We start from the raw sequence: 19,365 nt of genomic DNA on the forward strand, positions 1-19,365 counted from the left end.
CGCACAGTAGTCATTGCGGTCACTTGCGTAGCACTGTGAAATAGACATTAACTGGGCTTGCAAGTTTTGACAGTCTTCACGACAAAATTACAGGTTTGACTTGTTTAATGTAATCTAATGCTTTGTTAAGTATGTATGTGTTTTCACTATTGGTTACCACGTTTTGTATTCATTTGGTAGACAGATCCAGCAGTATCCGAATCAGTGAGTTGAATTATTTGCATGAAGTGTTTTGTGTCATGAGTGGGACTAATGACTGTACATGTCTTCAGCTCGAAATTATATAAAAGTAAGCAGTGATGGATTGTGTTTTGTGGGTTCATTATCGGCAGTCTAGTATGGTAACATATGTCACATGAATGTTTACATGAGTTTGTATTTATCTTTTAGTCATTTTCTAAATCATACAATTACAAAACTACATTTTTTAACTCATGGCACCTCTACTGAGTAATATCACGAAATGGAAAACAAAAATATTAATATTTTTCCCAGTTTACGCTAAATGAAAATATATTTATGCTTCTACGCCCACACATACGTATTTCAATATAATAATTCTGTTGCTATGCGTTTCCATCTCCTTTATCATACGCTTTCTAAGGGTCGCAACCCTAGCAACAAGTCACGACAATAAGAAATGGTTTTGTTTGTTGTTGACGGCCGGTATCTTTATATGAACTTATCTTGTCAGGTGAAGGCCAACGACACATATATCTGTCACTTTATTGACCCTCGTATCGAGACCATTGGCGTGACCTGATAATGTAATATTTGTGTTGTACTTGAGGCTGTTCTGTGTACTTCGACCATCAACCTTCGACCTTGACACTTGATTCAATTACAATAGTCTCAAGTTCGCCCTGAAAATTTCCTATGCATTGCCCCTAAGTCCCTGTTTCTATTTAATATAATTCACCGTCACATGCCTGCGCCGGTTTCTCGTTCTCGCCACAAGGCAATGATGGCGTAGTCCATATTGTCTTTGATTTGACCAACCAGCATGGCAGGGAAATAAAATTACGTTTATTCCTACACTGAATTGTTAGTTATACGTAATTAATCGTCACTAAAATCAGTAAACTTGTTGCGCTCCTGTTCTTGTGCAGTAACTGATCGCACCTGAGAATACAATGAAGGCGTTATTCGCTACTATGGTAAATCAATATATATGTGTCTATGTTAATAAAATCTACTGTCGATATAAGTCACCAGGATCTGTAAGGAGTGAGATTGGATAAAGATTTTAACGCGCGTGACTAGCATAGAACCAATCTGCTCAACCTTGATATAAAAAACATATTAATTAGCCTGGGAAAAATATAAAACATTCGACGACACTGAATCTGGAAAAAAAATAATTATGTTTCTTATTTCGACAACCAAAACAGAATATGAATATGCTCATGCTTGTCGGTGACACGTGATCTGAAACACTATATATGATTGGATCAACAGTCTATGAGCATGAGTGTCAATGCACGAAACACGGGAAATTCGCGCCATGATTTAATCTGAGAGGTCAATACAGGCTGTTTCGATTTTAATTTTTCTTGGTTACATTTATATATTTACAACGTCAGTAATCAAAGGTATCCCAATATTGTTTTTGAATGTTGCGATGCTTTAATCATTGTCGCGTATTTATTTATTTATCCATTCTTTTCCAGGAACTATGTTTGTATCACTTTCATATTTTGGTCTGATCATGATGGCAGTTACATCAAATGCTCAAGATCATCCTGGAAACCCTGCTAATGGCACTTGTATGGATTGTAATGATGTCATGTACGATAATGGAGTATGGCATAGTATATGCACTGAGGGGTTCACCTGTCCACTTCACATAGAAGACATTGAAAATACAATTGAGGGGAAAGATGTTAGGTTTCACTCAATTGGTTATTTAGGGAATACAGCATTCTTACCTGGTACACGTCACTATGAGTATGACGCAATACTCGCATCAGAAATTGACTCAATTAAAAAGGATGATATAGTATGTTATTTTGTATTTTTAGCACGCACTCGCACGCACGGAAATGTTACTCTAAACAGTTACAGTAACAGTAGTTTTAATATCCCAATATGTGATTTTGTGTGCGATAGAAACTTAGCGATTTCGACTGGGCGTGTTTGTTCTGTGTAAATCAATGGTTCCAACTTTTCCGGGTTCTGTTTGGACAAATTGGGTCCTAGTACAAACCTCACAGCATGGGATGAAGTATTTTAAATAATCTCATAAACTTCTAACGAGAAGAATTCAATATAGAATAGAATAATATTATATTCTCTAATGTTGTGGCCCAACAAAGTTGTTATTACTATTTTATTAATTAAAAGAAGTTTGTGTATATCGATAATACATTATATAATACATTATTTTACAGGGAACTGTATCGGTGCCAACTGACAATTGTCAACGATGTGAGTTCAATGTAATAGAAGATAAGTGGGTTAAAATTATTTGTAAAATTGTGGTGAGTATCCTGCGATGTTTTTTTTAAAATTCAACATAGCATAAACTACAACAAGCATAAAGGAATCAACACAATCGTAATATTAATGAAAATCTGGTTAGCTATCGTTGGCTGTTGGATTTTACACCATATAAACTAGAACACTGAAAAGCTTAGTAATGGAACTGCTATGATGGACTTTTTTAATTTGATATATTAATACTACCTGAAATATTGCAAAGCCATTCAAAACATTTGTAGAGAAATAATTGTATGTGTTTGTTTCTTATTGCGTTTCAACATTTTTTCCTCTTATATCTTAAACGAATGTTTTTGTTCAAATACAGGATTGCCCATCAGTCATCGCTGAGCAAATCGAGTTAAAGGCGTCTTTTCCTGAAAAAGATGTAACGCGTGATAGAATCTGTTTGACTCGCAAAAATGATGAGTACACCATCTATACCTGCGAATATTACTCTGATGATCCTGATTTTGTTGATAATATTATTCAAACTTACACATAGAAAATGGGAATTAGTTATCTTTGTGCCAGTTATCAATAGCTCAGTTCTTTTAATTGCGTAGTTTGGAGTGATATTTTACTGTCGATCACATGCTTTGACGAGACTGTGAGGTGTACTCCGTTTGCATAAACGACTAAGTTGATTCGACTTGCACACACAATTTTAAATGAAATTAAATGCATGAAGGAATTAAAATAGAGCTTTAAAATCTCGTACGGTGAATAAATGTTTGGCAGAATGTTGTTACACCAGACTGAAAGTCAATACAATTAATCCGAATGTATGTCTTGCACGCCGTACACTTTAAGATACTGCATATGTAAGATAAGAACATAAGTCCAAGAACATATGTTAGGAATTATTTGGAATGATTTCATATTATCAGTATAGAGTGATCAGGCGAGTGGAATTGAAATATATATTTTCGAATATTTAATATCTAGTCATAGTCATAGATAAGAAAGTTGAATTCAATTAGCAGTAAAGTGTTAATCATTGTTCTAGATGAAATTTAATGTAATTATTTTAGAAATACTTATACACCAGTATAGTCTCGTTTTTGATGATCATATTTCTAATAGCATGCACACAAATAATAGCATTAATCTTTAAAGTACATGTATCGGAGATATTTATAGTTAACTTCGTATGTCGATAACTGTGCAATAAATGATGTCACTTGCTGCAAACTGTTCTACTCAAACAGTATTTTACTTATGCACTTCCACTGACATACGTGTATCTTAATCGACCAAACAAAGGACATATAATGATATGTTTTGATAGCATCAGGCATTCATCTGTAATTGTATCACAACGAGGTGATATTCCCAGAATGTCCTATGTTGCATTTCTAAACAGTTTGCACAAAATTAACCGAATTTGAATCTGTATACAAAATTATATCTTATTAAAGAGAAAACAAGATACTTTATAATACAACAATAAATTTCACTTCTATTTCGGCATTTTTAGCCTGAAAAATTTGCATATGTTGTAGAAATCGGTTAAAAACTAACCAACATAAAATAGTTATTTCTAATGCTTTTAATTGAGTAACATTCATCATATCAGTCTTGACATATACATTGAATTACATGTATTATACTAACCCGTCACACTTAAAAATTCAACATCTCGGCGTGTTTATGTAACTTGTTGTCTCAAAGTCAAATACAAGTTTTTGCGATATAACTATACACGGATTTACAAAGGATTATATTTACTAAAAGTTTGCGAAACTAGTCGGAAAATACAAAAGCTACCACAGCTTCAACATATATGCTACTGTGACCTCATCTTTATGAGATCAATGATTTGATTTTTACATGCTGTAAATCAGGCATATACGATGTGATAAATAAATAATTTGCTCTTCAACACAATATACCTATTTGTGTTGGAGCCCTTTTAGATGAACACAGGGAAGGCACTTGGGAAGCCGTGTATTTTGCCGCATCCTTTTTTTCACACATTCTATAAGTATATAAGTATAATACCACCATATTTTCCTTTTTTCATGGATCTTTGTAGATTTCTTGACAGTTGCAAATAGACAAATATCAAATATGTGTGGATTTGTATTTATAGTGAAACAGTGCATTATATTTTGAAAATTATCACAATTTTGAATAATCATGTGCACTTCCTATTTAGAACAACGCAATACCGTAATGTTACGATTCCACATGTTCAAATAGCTTAGTTGGAATGCCGAGAATGAATGCTGCCAATGATTTTAGGGCAACAAATTAATTTCACACTAAAATTAGAAATGTATTTTTAAAAAAAAACTATATTTAAAATTTGAAAGAACAAACAAACAAACACATCGTAGATGAAAATCTTTAATGCTGAAACTGAACTGTTTTGTTTTTATATTTCATATTATGTGTTCTTATATTCTGTTACTAATATGAACAACCTGATGAGGATTTATCCTTACAGGGTGCTGTTGTATCATTTTATGCAAATAGAAGTGTAAATGCCTGATATAATGTTATCATGTATTTTTATATCAAGTGTATTATAAATTTCTTGTGTGTATTATGAAATATTACGCCTTATTATGAACACACATTCGCTACTAACTGAATATTGTGAACAGGAACCAAATTACGCGAGCGAGAAATCAAACCCCATTCTCGCACGGAAACCTACTGGTGGCGCTATACCGCGAGACTCACTTATTCTCACATATATTATGCAGAATCACATTTGCTAATAACTATTATATATTATTATAACTATTATTGTGATTATAGATGAAACTATTTTTATAAAACATCAGTTGCTAATGTGATCTCAATAAATATTCACATAATATGCAGATATACAGACATACTAGCATTGAAAGAAGAAGCAAAAATCCTCGTGGACTATATCCAATATATTACCATGAATGTTATGAGGAAGTTATTTTTATTGTCGAACAATGGGCTAATGGTGTCAAAACGATTGTTCCTGAACTGCATTTGGATTCAACAACGACATTGTTTGCAATAAAATTTGAATGTGGAAATGGTAAGTTGTTGTAAATATTGATTGAACAACTTATTCTTCAAAATAAAATCTGTTAACCAAGTGCAAAATTACAGCTCCTGAGTATTACGGTTTGCTTACCTAAACTCCTTTAATATTAGTTCTGCCACCGTTCGCTTCACAAATAGCTAGAATAATATTCTCAGCACATGACCACAATATATCACGTGAGTGACTTTGCCAAGTCACGTGGTGTTATCATAGCGCTGTTCGCTTCACATATCACATGACCACAATGTATCACGTGAGCGATATAGCCAAGTCATGTGGCGACGTCATAGATATATGTTAAGGGCACTATTACTGGATACAAAGTACGTTAATAGGCATAGACGTTTTCTAATTCATCCGTTGCATGTAAATACATTACACTAACTTTCAAATCTTAAATTCTGTCAAAGCAAAATCTAATAACTTTGGAAAAGGACGGGTTTGAATGCAAGACCATGAAATATATATTTTGTGCCGTAGGTGTAATATTTGAAGGACAATATGTTATTGAACCTAAAATCGTTGTTGTTTTGTTATATTTTCCTCATTTCATGTTCACTTGATTAATATAAAAATATAAATGATGCATTACTTTCTTATTATAAGAGTTGAACTTACACTATTCAAGTCACATCTGATTTATTTGATCTACAACCCATTTTCATCAACCAAAAATGACAATAATAACACAATTAGCCTGTAGCATACTTTTATTTGGCAATTATGATTATAGCTCACAGATTGATTGCCAAATCAGATTAACAAAACCTGGCGAATTGTTCATATTCGCAAATGACATTAGTTTGATCATGTGCTGTGATATATTTCCTGAATGACAGGAAGCAGAAGTACTCACATGTTCTATTCTCTTTTATACGTCTGTAAAGTGTGTTAAGAAACACACATAGAAAACACGTAATGTATTATTCATGATTAACATGCCTAACTGAGCATATTGAACTGCAGTGAAATTATGGCACGCACATAAACGCATGTAGGGCTGTTTGCAGCGTCAATTGGTTCTAAAGTTATATTCGTTGCCCTTATCAGTAAAATTTGTTATTGAATACTCCGTATACATGGCTCGACGTCATAATAAAAATATAGAGTGTGGTTGTATTGAAAACCATGACGTGGACACAAAGCGATGGCCAACATGTAAAAATACTACCAGCCGTTTCTGTATAACATGAAATTATCAAAACTTCCCGTTCTGGAAAGTGGGTCGTTTTCTAAATCCATCTCATGTACTACTTCTTCTGGTTGAATAACCCTAATATATATATATATATTACATGTTCAGTAACCTTCTGTTATAGTACGAGATATGCATACATGAATTGTTAAAATAAGGCACTCAGAGTTGTAGCTGTGTTATCATAAGCAATATATGTAATTACACAATCACAATCGACCCTCATGAAGATTACGCTGTCTATTATTTAACGATGCTAGTCTGGTGGTATGCATTATGTACACACCTCTTTAGCGATAACTCAAATATTGAATATAACCTGGGACTGAAGAATATTTAATTCAATGCAGGCAAAATCGACGAACGTTCATGTGAACGATCATTGGTTCAACTACATCACTTTTGTAGATGCCCAGTAAACTGAGCAGAATTAGTTGGTTAAATCTAGAACATACCGGTTTATAGAAACATTTAGTTGTTCTCAATCAATCCAACACAAGTACGTTGGCCAATAAATTATGTTAAACACCATGAATGCGATAGGAAATGCAATTCGACTGTAATAATCAATTTGTCCGGGTCTCACGTGACCTATGACATCACGGAACTGAAAGCCAATCACTGCACTATCCGGACCTTTTGACGCACTGCTTGTTCTTCCGTCCTCTGATGTATGCTTCACCTACGAAAAATAACACACATACAACTATTAATACCTTATTAAATCTGTATGGCTGTTGAGCAATTCAGATATAAGGAGTCCAAAACGATCTATCAACGTTTAACACTAGTAGTACATTTGTATGACTGACTGACTGTTACAAAACTTTTGGAAACTACTAACTTTCAATAACTAAAAACAATCTAAGGTATTAACCAGCCTTGAATTAAACTTGAACCTACATTAATATTCAATTATATTTTTTACAGCGTGACGATAATGCTGTGGGCCATGAACTTGTTTCTAGAAATAAAAACCCAAATAATCTATAAGGAATTATTATAGGGGTCTAGTAGACTGCCTGAATCTATTCACAGATACCTCTCTTATAATTCTCGATATGTGATATACAATGACGTCACAGCAACTCACTTTGTTGTTTTCCGTGTTTTCAATTATATTCAACATCTCAAACGATTGTTGCTTTCTTCGACTTTGTTTTCGTATCTGTAAACTAATATAGTTAACAGCGGCGTATTCCACTAGTGCTGCGAACACAAAGACGAGACAGACTGACATCCACACATCAATGGCCTGCAATAGAATTTATGACGCAATAAATCGTTAATGAATAATACTTTGTATGTAGTACGTATGTACACGAACCAAAAGTGATACAGAAGTCACGAGTAATATCAGGTAATACTTCTTGTATCACATAAACAATCGAGAATGGCAAAAAAAAGGAAAACGCAAATTTACTTCACTCAGCATTCATATGCTAATTCACATGGATTCTATTTGACGTTCTCGTCATGTTTATCGCCATGTGCAGTTCAAACCCAAATAAAATAGTACAGTTTAACTCGAATATTTGTGAATTTACCGTACAATATCATCTAGTGAACGTCAGTAATGCACTAGTGATATGTACCATGGTCATGCGATTATAGTGTATATTATCTGTCCCTATTGCAATACCAAACAATTGGACATGAAATATACAGCAAAATACGTAATCATAGAGTACGTGATCATATCAACCTCCATACGGTATATCACCTTGTGGAACATTACCTTCAGATGCGCCACCCTAGGCATTGTTGCCTGGATACCATTCATCTGTGTACACAGCGTTAATAATGCAGTCATTACGAGTGATACACGGGCTGGCTCGGAATTCGGGTTTGATCCAGAATGAAAACCATGATAACACGACGATCAATAAGCTCGGAAGGTAATTGGACATAATGAACAACTCTTTTTGACGTTGTAAACTGATTGTGGCAGTGAGGTATGAGAAGTTTCCTACAATTTAAATTAATTAACTTTAATTAGTAATTAATTATTTCATATTAACGTGCAATTTATATAATATAACCCTAACAATTAATACAAATCAATTCCTCATACACAGGCGCTATGCATGTCTAGTATCGTCGTTTAGTGCTGATTGAAATTACTCACATTGCTGATTAAATTAATCAGTGAGATAGTTACAGAATATCACAATGATCACGATGCTCGTCGTATTTGTGAAATTGATACGATGTCGGTGATGGCGTTGATGTATATTCGTAACTTTACGGTAGCATTTCTTGTTTATCAAATTTAAATATGCTCTTACGTCACAGCAATTACTCACTATAAAACAGCGACGTGTTACAAGACAGTAATAACTGTTACCTGTCGTAAAGTTTCGTGTTGTTCGTGATCTGTCTGGCGTTGCTTCATTAAACCTAAATTGCGGTAATGATATTCCTTCCCGAACACCAAATGCTTCAAGATTATCGCCATCTGGTGCCCATTGCAGAATCAAGTCACCAGTTGTGTAAGAAACTGTGAAGGACAAAAACATTTAAAATGTATGGCTTGAATATAGAATCACGTGTACTCCTAATATATATATATATATATATATATATAATATATATTATATATATATATATATATATATATATATATATATATATATATATATATATATATATATATATATATATATATATATATATATATATATATAGAGTGAGTTATATATATGAGTGACATTTCGCACGACTAAGCCGTATTAATTTGTAATATGGCAAAGATACATAAGCTGTGAACTATTCAAACACAAATAATGCAAGAGGGATATCTTTATTTGTTAACCAAGGCTCGCATATTCGGTTATTGCCTCCCCACTATGCCTTGCGGAACATGTACAAGTGTATTAAAGTGGTTCTCTATGAAAACTCGACATCCCGTCATATAGATTTATGTTCCTTGCCAAATATTGTACTCTGCTTGGGTTTCACAATAATGTTAATGTAACGTAATAGCTCGAAGTATAAATGACAACGGTACGGTGCTCGGACACTGTCTTTGTGCTGTCTTTAAAGCTTTCGTAATAATTCCTTTATTAAAGCGGGAAGTCGTCACCTGCCCATGCGACAGATGGACATAGCGAGTCATTGTTTACAAACAAGTGTCTTTAGCATGTGTTGTTATCTTCGTTTGGGACGCAATTCCCGCGGTGCGCAGGTGACGACCCTCACTATTTAAACATTTTCCACTACATGTAGTCAAACTTTGATGAAGATTTTATGACACACGTGCCTGCGTTTGTTTGCTTGCGGAATACATTAAGGTAAAGATGCAGGGTTCGTTGACACTTGGGAGTGAAAAGTTTTTTTTTTTTTGCTTTTTTATTATCCAAACAGTCTTGGCTATAGACTGTTAAAATTTTTAGAATTGTGAATAGTGGAACATTCTCAAAAAACGATTTTAAAATATAGATAACAGATGCAAATATTCTTTCTTTTGAATGCTTAGCAAGATTTAGCAAGGCTGTACATAAATAATAAAAATAAACATGGTGAAAAAATAATGACGGGATCTCCATATTATGCACTATATTTAACTTTGGAAAAAACGATAATACATTTAAATTTGGAACTGTTACAGCCATTTTAATTATGAGCATTAGCAAACTTCTTACTGAGTGATTTGTTATGCAAATTAACAATTATCTCAGCTTCTTTTAGTGCACATCCCAGAACTAGCTCCTAGACGCTTTGACCTTACCTTTTGTTTTCAATTTTTCACAAATGATTGACAATGTGTTTATCTTCAACACGCCGTCGGGGCATTGTTTTTGGTTGAACAGTGTTACAACAATCTTACAGACAACTAGCCTGGGTCTTAATTTATGCATAAACTTGAAGTAGTGAAATTTGAGCTGCCGCCCTGCAAAATTGACAAATGTACCCATAAACCAATTTTGACAGGAAACAGAAGCACGGTTTAGAAGCTATTTTTTTTAAATCACTTTTGACCAAAAAAGCACAATTTTGTGCATATTTCAAACTACAGTGTCCACACAAAAAAAATACTAACAAAATTATAAAATTCATACAATAAGCTGTCCAAAAATATATAGTTTTGTGGACAAGGGAGGACATCTTGGTTTTCAAATTAACTAATTAAAATACCTGTCAAGTAAACTAAATCTCTACCTTAAATAGATAAAAATGCTCGAATGTTACGTAGATATTTGCATAAATTTCCGATATCCAAACGAATAGCTTACTTACCACACACATATCCACGGACGTGGTACTCATGATATCGAGTAAACTGCAATTTTTTAAGACAATTTTAGAAGTGTAAATACTCACAGCTTTCTATTTCCATATTGCATGCCTGTTCATCCATTGGATAGCGTTCTAAATGCATCATACAACTCAATGTGATAGTGAATCTGTCAGAATAAATAGAATTTCATCAATTCTACGGAAAATGTGATTCTACGGAATTACTGAACAATCATTATGATACGTCAACATTCTCATTTGATGTTCATACACAATTATGTTTGTGCAAACACACATAACGTCTACTCAACACACATATAAATGACACATGCACTGTATAGGTTTTGATCATTTCATGAGCTTTGTATGTCAATGCTAAAATATGTAATAATTTTGCTTTACTCAACACATATTACGTGATTTGTGTTCAATGTTTTAGCGTTGTAGACACACAATAAGAATTGCAAAATTATTTTGTGTAACACTATAAAAATCCTAACAATAATGTCATTTCAACCTATGTCAACTACATATATAGTTCCATGCTAAAATTTGAAAGCACTATATACGAGATGTGTCGATTATTCCATTGTTAGTCTATAATAGTCTCAATACTTTAAATTTACCCCTGACCACTTGCCGAATTTCATGTCCTCTAAACTCAATTGAAATTGCTTCAGTTTTACGCACAATGGGGGGGGGGGCAGTATTATTTTCACAAGTTCTAAGTTCAAACAAATACAATAAGAAATCCTTTTTGAACATTCTTTACTGTCAGTGCATTACCCTCAATCACTGCTCATGCCCAGTTATCGTCTGGTAACAGGGCTGCATGTGATACTGATCGACGACGTTTCGATAATATTAGCGCAGGGTTATATAATCTTAAATAGCGGGACTACGTGTAACTGCAACGGCTTAAGATAGAAGCCTAGTCATAATATTTGACAAAATTGGTCATAAATCGCATGACAATGTTCATTAGTTTATTATGTACAATCATGAAGCTAATGTCCCATGGTATAATGAAATAGCATTATTTTTCGTGTTACAGTTATGCTTTTTGAGAAACGTATCCCAATATTCCTTAAACATTTATATTTTTAGAACATAGAACATAATGTTAAAGAAAAATTGTATTTTTTGACACTTTTTAAAACCCAGATTTTTTTAATAAACAACAAAAGGTACTCCATCATTAACAATATATGATTTTTTCAGCCTTTGTCACCAGGCTAGATTTTGAGATATTGCGTAATATCTCTGCCATAGAAACCTGTGGTAAAAGTGTTATAATAGTGTCAAAATGGCGACTTTCCACTAAAATACAACCATCCATTTCTCGAAAAAAAGGCTGGTGACCTCCAACTTTTTTTAGGTCAATATCCTTATATTGCCTTGGAGTACAATTTATTGCAAAAGGCTTCTACCTTAAATTAAGTGATATTCAACCATTCATGGTAACTCCGTAAGTGGTCTTGTACCATTTGAAAATATACTCATTGACTTTATATTCCACACAATAAAATTAGATAACCCAACTGTACCTTGCACTATGTAGTACAGTCCCATCAGGGTATATTCTCAACAACACGTTCTCCGTTGTCAGTTTATGAAACTGTCCAGACTTCTCATCTGGGAAATAAAGAGGTGGTATCCACACTTCATTAACTCCATCTGAGTGTAACGTCAGAGTTTCGTTTCTATCATCAGTGTACTCTAGTCGGGGATCAACCCATCGTGTTCGAAGAAATAACGTAACTGTATAATCCTAATATAGAGCAGGACATACAGTTAAATTTCATTATATTTTGCTTATTATTTGCTAATACATAAACAGGCTGAATAGTAGAAATTTCATTGAAAGACATCGACAAAAAATGAGTCTCCCTCATCGCGCGAGAATTGACTGCTCGCGCGAATTACGAGATGAGCATAAATTTTACGGCAAACATGCACTTCGAAAAACATGGGAATGGCGATATTTCGTTCATTTTGTTTACCCAATCAAGAACGTAAGCAAAAATGTTTTCTCACTTATTCCATCTGCTCTATAAGGTCCAAATGTAAGAGTATCAGTTTCCATTGGCAACAAGATATCAGTAGATTAATAATTAACGAAATAATATTCTTAATAAATAATACAAACAAAATGGCTGTTATAGTATTATTATCACAAATCAAATGTTACATAAATAAAACCAGGTCAATCTAACAAGCCAATTTAAGCACAATATTGTGTCCAATACAACCGTTACCCACGATCCAACGCCATATGGAGGTCTCCCATTGAAAAGCTATAACGATAAGTGTCCGAACTTTTCACATCAGTTAGTATAGAAGTAAATATCAATATTAACACGTTTATGGTCTAGAAGTGGGTTGGATCTTTTCAAATGAAAATAAAGCCTGAAAACTGTTGTTCGGGAGCAGTCTCTGGTCGTCTTTTGCGTCCCAACCGATAGTGACTTATGACCTGTTATATATATATATGACATCATAGTTGTCATTTTCTGTACTCTGAAATAAGACTGTTGGTCCAGAAGTGGGTATGCAATTACTTAAAACAAAGGTATGGTAGTGGGTGGGGTCAAGAATAACTGGACCACACCACCCCTACCCCTTTTTTCAAGAAAGTCCCACTCCCGCGGGTAGGCTCGATTGTCAGTCTATGTCCCTCGCGTATATAGTTGCCGTTTGTTCCTGTCCTAAACGGTATTTACTTTCTTGTACACATGGGCACCAACATACGAGTGCTGGTGGAGACCTTTGTTATATACATGGTCATAGCGAATCGCGGAAATTCTTCAATCCAATTGCTGACATGTAGTCGCATGCATAGTATGTGTTCTGATTTATCATCTAGCGTACATTGTTATGTGTCCTTAAAATAGATAAATTCATGGTAAGAAGTATCGTACAACATTAAAATATATCTACTTTCGTTTCTATTGCATTCCCACTTCGCAAACTTGTGAGATACCACCCCTGATCAAATGCTGAGATTGTGAATAGGAAACAATAGGAAATTAACTGTAGAATATGAATAAAACAGGCATTCCAAAAATAGCTGCATGTATATACAATAGACACTGAGTTTGAAGGTTTTATTTATCCTAAAAAGCCAGTTACTTTGTTTAAAGACCCTCCTGATCAGTATTCTGAAACTAAAATTAATATTTGAATATGTCATATTTGTTTTTAATTGAAACATTTTATACATTTTATGTTCCGAGTGCGATATTTTATTTGCAAACTGGAGATGCGACGTTAGGCTTTACACTTTAACGAGCACATATTTGTGTGGAAGCCTATACCGCGATAGTCGTTATTAACAATTTTATGAGGGAAATAGTTTAGTATTTGCTCTCACGCATGCGTATGTACATTTCGTCTGATTATTAATACTTTCAGTCAAGCGCTACAATTAGTTTACACGTGTTTTTATATACCGCATGGGAACCTTTTTCGAACATGACTTAGCACGGTGCCCGTAACGCTAAAATACGAAACAAAAATACTGTCAGTTAAAAATAATACTGTCTGTGCCAATTATACCATCATAAATTCTGCGGTTTATACTGTTCTGTTTGTTAGGGTTCAGTCGAGCGATTTACACTGAGTAGAACATAAATAATGCAATACATATGTGGCCAAAGGGCCGCACAATAGATCCGAGACAGCATTATTCAATTTTAGACCTAATTAAGCGTTTTTAATGTCCTCGTTGTGTATTTGTAATATGAAAAAATATAATTAACCGTAAATAGAATTAATTAAATTCCCCGTTACACTTTACAAATTTACAGTATACGCTTTCCTATATTGATTGTGAAGAACCTCGACATATATTGTTCCTTTGAAACAAAATTCCAATGGTTGTCCAATATCTCTTTTCATGGAACAAATTCGATATCACACTTCACATATTAATGTGACTATATTTTGCAATTGACTTGAATGACATACAATTATAAAGAAATATATGATGTCGTGTGTAATTATTACAAATAAATGACTTCGAGGTAATAGTTAAATACAAGTTCTATTGACTGCCTATCCTATTTTACAGGTATTATTTATATGTACCATATTACCAGTGTTAACCTTAACGTATTTATACATAACAATTACATACTGGTCATTAATGTACCATCCCACTGTATGGACGTTACTCACCATTCCTGTGTCTGTAGAGGAGTGGAAACTATTTATGTGGACACTAACCGTCACAATCACAGGTGGTCCTACAGCAAGAACAAAAATAGAATTATGTTGTTGTTGTTGTTGTGTGCGCATACACAAAAACATTTATCCTGCGCCCGGATCATCAACAGTACTCAATTTAAATTTACCTTTCACATGCTTGTACTTGTGCACAGATAACAATAGATTTATTTTGTTTCTTGTTGATGAAATGTTAGGTACATGTTGAGATAAAGTTTACTTGATATAATGGTGTGATGTGAGAGAAATGTATATATATATAATTTACATTAATTTTTTTTGCACTGTTCTTTTACAATGCCTAGGAATTTTTCATATTTACGGACATTTGATTATCACTTTCAGCTACAGAACTATTTATACCATATATTGTAAGGAAAGTATACTATTTGAATTTATCCAAGGATTCAACTGTTCGTTCATGACTTGTCATAAATGTATGCAAAATAATTCCTGGTCAGCTAATGTCTATGATATGGCTAGAAGACTCTATTATGTTAGCCAAATGACAATATCAGAAAATAAAACATCTTTCAGATGCCACCTTGTATGTTATTTCTGCTTTATGAGATTGGCAAATAATTATGCAATTTACATAAATATTAAGTTTTCTGTCAAGTATGTTGTATACACACAGAGAGTCAACTGTAACGTTAGCCGTGTTTCTAAAACCCGTCAATATATTGAAATGGATATGGGTATCTGCAGTATATATGTATACATGCATTATAATTATATTCATGCAAATGGCCACCAACATCTGGTTGAAAAGGTTAAGTCTATGAGATTTGTTTATCTCATATGATATGGTCTCTTTCTGTCGTCGCTTTCACTGTTTCGAGTACCATTAATAGGCATGTCAGAGCAACAGTGAACGCAACGACGAGAGGAAAATAAGTATTGTGGCCCTCTCGGTTCGAACGAGATCCTGGTGCTTATTACGTCGAAGTTCAATTCGCTATTCCAACTGACGGGTTGTGGACTCTAGTTTCTGTTGTTAATGTATATGGTAATTACATCATCAAATGAGGTTGTTACTTTTTTTGCAGCTGTACGTCCACATGAGTTAGTAAAAACTGTTTTTAAGGTTAAGCGCTTTTATACGTCAGATAGTGTCCTAGTTTTCCATGACATAAACATCGTCGTGATTGTATCCTCATGACAAATATCAACTATTGTATAAGCTGATAAAACGGGAAATAGAAATAGCAATCGAATTATCAGTTATCATTACGAAATGAACAAATCTAACACAGTTACGTTCACTGTAACACACGTTTCAGGTATATGAAAACACTTTAAATGGCAGTCTTTTAAAAAATCTTTGTTTATTAATATTCTCTAAGCACGGAGAAATTACAATTTCATCACAAAATAGTTTTCTCGATTTTTATGTTTACAAAAAGTCATTCTACTGAAAATTCACTTTTGTTTTTGGGAGATGTGATCTGAATTGCAAGCCATGATTTGTGCTCCGGGCTCATTTCTATGAGTTGTTCAGTTGGTAATCCCCGCTACAAATTACTGAATTCACGGTTTAGCAAAGATTAATGATAACCAATTTTTTACAGATAGTGTCATATTTCATATGATAATGCGCTTCCAATAAGTACACGTTAATAAAACTCATTCCACTCCTTACCATGCATGTTTGGTCTGTACTTCTTGTCATAGTTTCCTGTTAATACTTCATCAATTCCCCTCTTTGATGGTGTACTCGTTACCGGCGTCGACATCGTTATTGGCTCCGTCACTGTCATCGTCACATCGGCCGCTTGAACACTGTTGCATTGAAAAACATGAACATATATACATTGCAATGGCATGATGAATAACAAATGGTAAGTTAGAGTATCTTGTGGACTCATCTCGCACAGGATCGCCAAGCGTGGATGTGGTGCGCATAGACATGTACAATCACTGATTTCCATCTAAACAAGTGTGAACAACACGTTGCATTATTTTACCATTTCCTTAGCGTCTGATGAACAAATACTTTATATAATTTTGTCTATAGGTGTCGTGAAATATGAAGAATATGTTACCTGAAAATTAGGATGAATATTAGCAGATAATACATGGCTGTCATACTGTATGATATATCAAGACACACTAGCTCGTCTTTATGATTCTTTGATGCTGTAAGACACGGTGCGATTGACTGTTAGATCATCGATCATATATAAAGCGTAGGTGAACAGTGATGCGATGCATGAGTGATTTATCGACACGTGATCGACGTATGAATACTAATGATGAAATGACGACAGGGTTGATCGAGGAGGGTTCATTGGGGTCATCAAACGGGTAAAATCAAATATGGATCCGCTTCCGTCCTGAAGGGAAAAGCACTGTCCACTGTATGAGTGATAATAGAGCAAAAACGAGAATGTGTGTACACAGTGGGCGAGACAACTACTGTGTTAAGCTATATCAAGCACTATTACACAATGTTGAGCACCTTGGATGAAACCACTCATTACAATTATTAGCAATTATTAATAGCTTGGACATTAAAATAACATCGGCGTGCAATTGCGGAATTACTTTTTTGATGTCTATCCTTGAATTCACTATTACATAAATCATAGTCTCGTTAAATTAAAAATACCATCAGCACATTCTAGGTTGACGGTACCTAAGTGTGTATAATAACTGGGTGGCTTAAGCTTGTTTGGCGAAAACAATAAAATATTCCTAGTGAATCAATTTAATTTTGTTAATTTCGATAATGATGTTACTAACTCTGGTAATGTTGCATACATAGCTCTGTTATCTCTGCATTTGGAGTTTCTTCCACCGATAATATACACCGAGGGATCAAAAAATAACACCGGCAGCAATAAACGATAGCGAAGTGATCAATTACCAATCGCAATCGACTTCACGGCGTCAATTAGCTAATGGTTCGAAAATATGTACTATATCAACATTGCTGCTAACAATGAACTACACGAATAAATCTAGCGTCACCGCTCGATGAAGCAATAATCGTTGTTCCAGAGTCTATTTCTTAACCTAAGTTACAAATAGAATATTTCATCATACGCTGCATCACATTTGAACATGGTTTTAGTGCTCTAAAGTTATTTCCATATTTCAGAAAGATCTTTATGAAGTTATAGTATAATAGGAATAACCAACCAAGCGCGGGGTGTACCATTTGATTTCGACCAGTTCAACCATAAACATTCGAGCGACAGTCATGAAACTGGTACAAATATCGTGGCGGACTCGCCTACATGTGTTGGTTAATCTTTAATACATTTGATATTATATACATATCACAATTTTTAAATTTACATCAGTATGGATAATGCTTTTAGTATGCCTTTCAGTGGGTCAGCAAAATGAAATGATAAAGTTGGTCCCGGGGTGCTTACTCATTGGGTGTGTAAAACATAAAAAAGTTATATAACGTTTAAAACGTATTTAGCGGTGTATCATATATTAAATATATAATGCGTCATGGTAAAATACTATATTAAAAATATCTTTAAAATGTTATAGATACACGACTAGCTAGGATTGTGGCTGAAGCCATCATAGCGGACATTATGATGTACACAGACAGATGGAATCACGTAGTCAAAGATTATTATGTCGTAACCTGTATCCCGTGTATAAATAGTATCATTGCTTGGCCTTTCTGGCGGCATAATTATTTTCGATATTTTGAGCTTAATGTATACCAGCGTCTTTCATCAAAATATTACAGGCAACTGCTGAAAATAGCCAACGATGTGTGCAACTGAAAGCTGTTATTGATACTTATAAATACGTATATAGCTGTACCATATGTGATACTCACATCTAGGTATACGTTACGTGTGGGTGTCCGACAACTTGATCACACTACTAAACATTGTATGCTGTTCTGAGATAAACAGATTCAATGTAGACAAAATACCATTTGAAGACAAATTGATATGGTTTGTGTGTTTTATTGATCTCAATCATTCTTATTCATGACATGTTAATGTTAGGTTTGCTCACGTGAGTTATTTTGTTTGTAATTAGATTAATTAGATTCTACTGAAACTGATCGAAAAAAACGGATAAAAGCATCTGTGTTTTTTCTTAAATTAAAAATAGCAGTTCATTATAATTTATACATGCTACATACTCTTTATTTCATATTGATGTACACCTTATTTAGTTTGGACTTTATAACTGTTCATATAGCAAC

At 34.0% G+C, this 19,365-nt stretch overlaps 1 protein-coding gene and 1 pseudogene across 1 annotated transcript; one reads left to right on the top strand and one right to left on the bottom strand.

The window, feature by feature from the left end:
- On the top strand, window positions 1-3,672 carry LOC146734460 (uncharacterized). The gene is made up of 4 exons (XM_085507654.1): window positions 1-93; window positions 1,671-1,999; window positions 2,391-2,480; window positions 2,807-3,672. Exons 2-4 carry the CDS (start codon window positions 1,676-1,678, stop codon window positions 2,981-2,983), a joined length of 591 nt encoding a protein of 196 aa, XP_085363780.1. The 5' UTR covers window positions 1-93; window positions 1,671-1,675; the 3' UTR covers window positions 2,984-3,672.
- Window positions 3,673-7,191: 3,519 nt separating this feature from the next.
- LOC144356214 (glycine receptor subunit alpha-2-like) lies at window positions 7,192-16,912 on the bottom strand (annotated as a pseudogene).
- Between the last annotated feature and the right edge of the window lie 2,453 nt (window positions 16,913-19,365).

Source organism: Saccoglossus kowalevskii, chromosome 14 (assembly GCF_978046115.1).
Source record: "Saccoglossus kowalevskii chromosome 14, keSacKowa6.1, whole genome shotgun sequence".
NCBI lineage: Eukaryota > Metazoa > Hemichordata > Enteropneusta > Harrimaniidae > Saccoglossus > Saccoglossus kowalevskii.

Excerpts from the sequence above, each read along its gene's own strand:
- LOC146734460 (XM_085507654.1), top strand. The coding sequence starts at position 1,676 with ATGTTTGTATCACTTTCATATTTTGGTCTGATCATGATGGCAGTTACA. Across the intron at positions 2,000-2,390 it reads CAATTAAAAAGGATGATATA|GGAACTGTATCGGTGCCAAC; the intron begins GTATGTTATTTT and ends ATTATTTTACAG. Across the intron at positions 2,481-2,806 it reads AAATTATTTGTAAAATTGTG|GATTGCCCATCAGTCATCGC; the intron begins GTGAGTATCCTG and ends GTTCAAATACAG.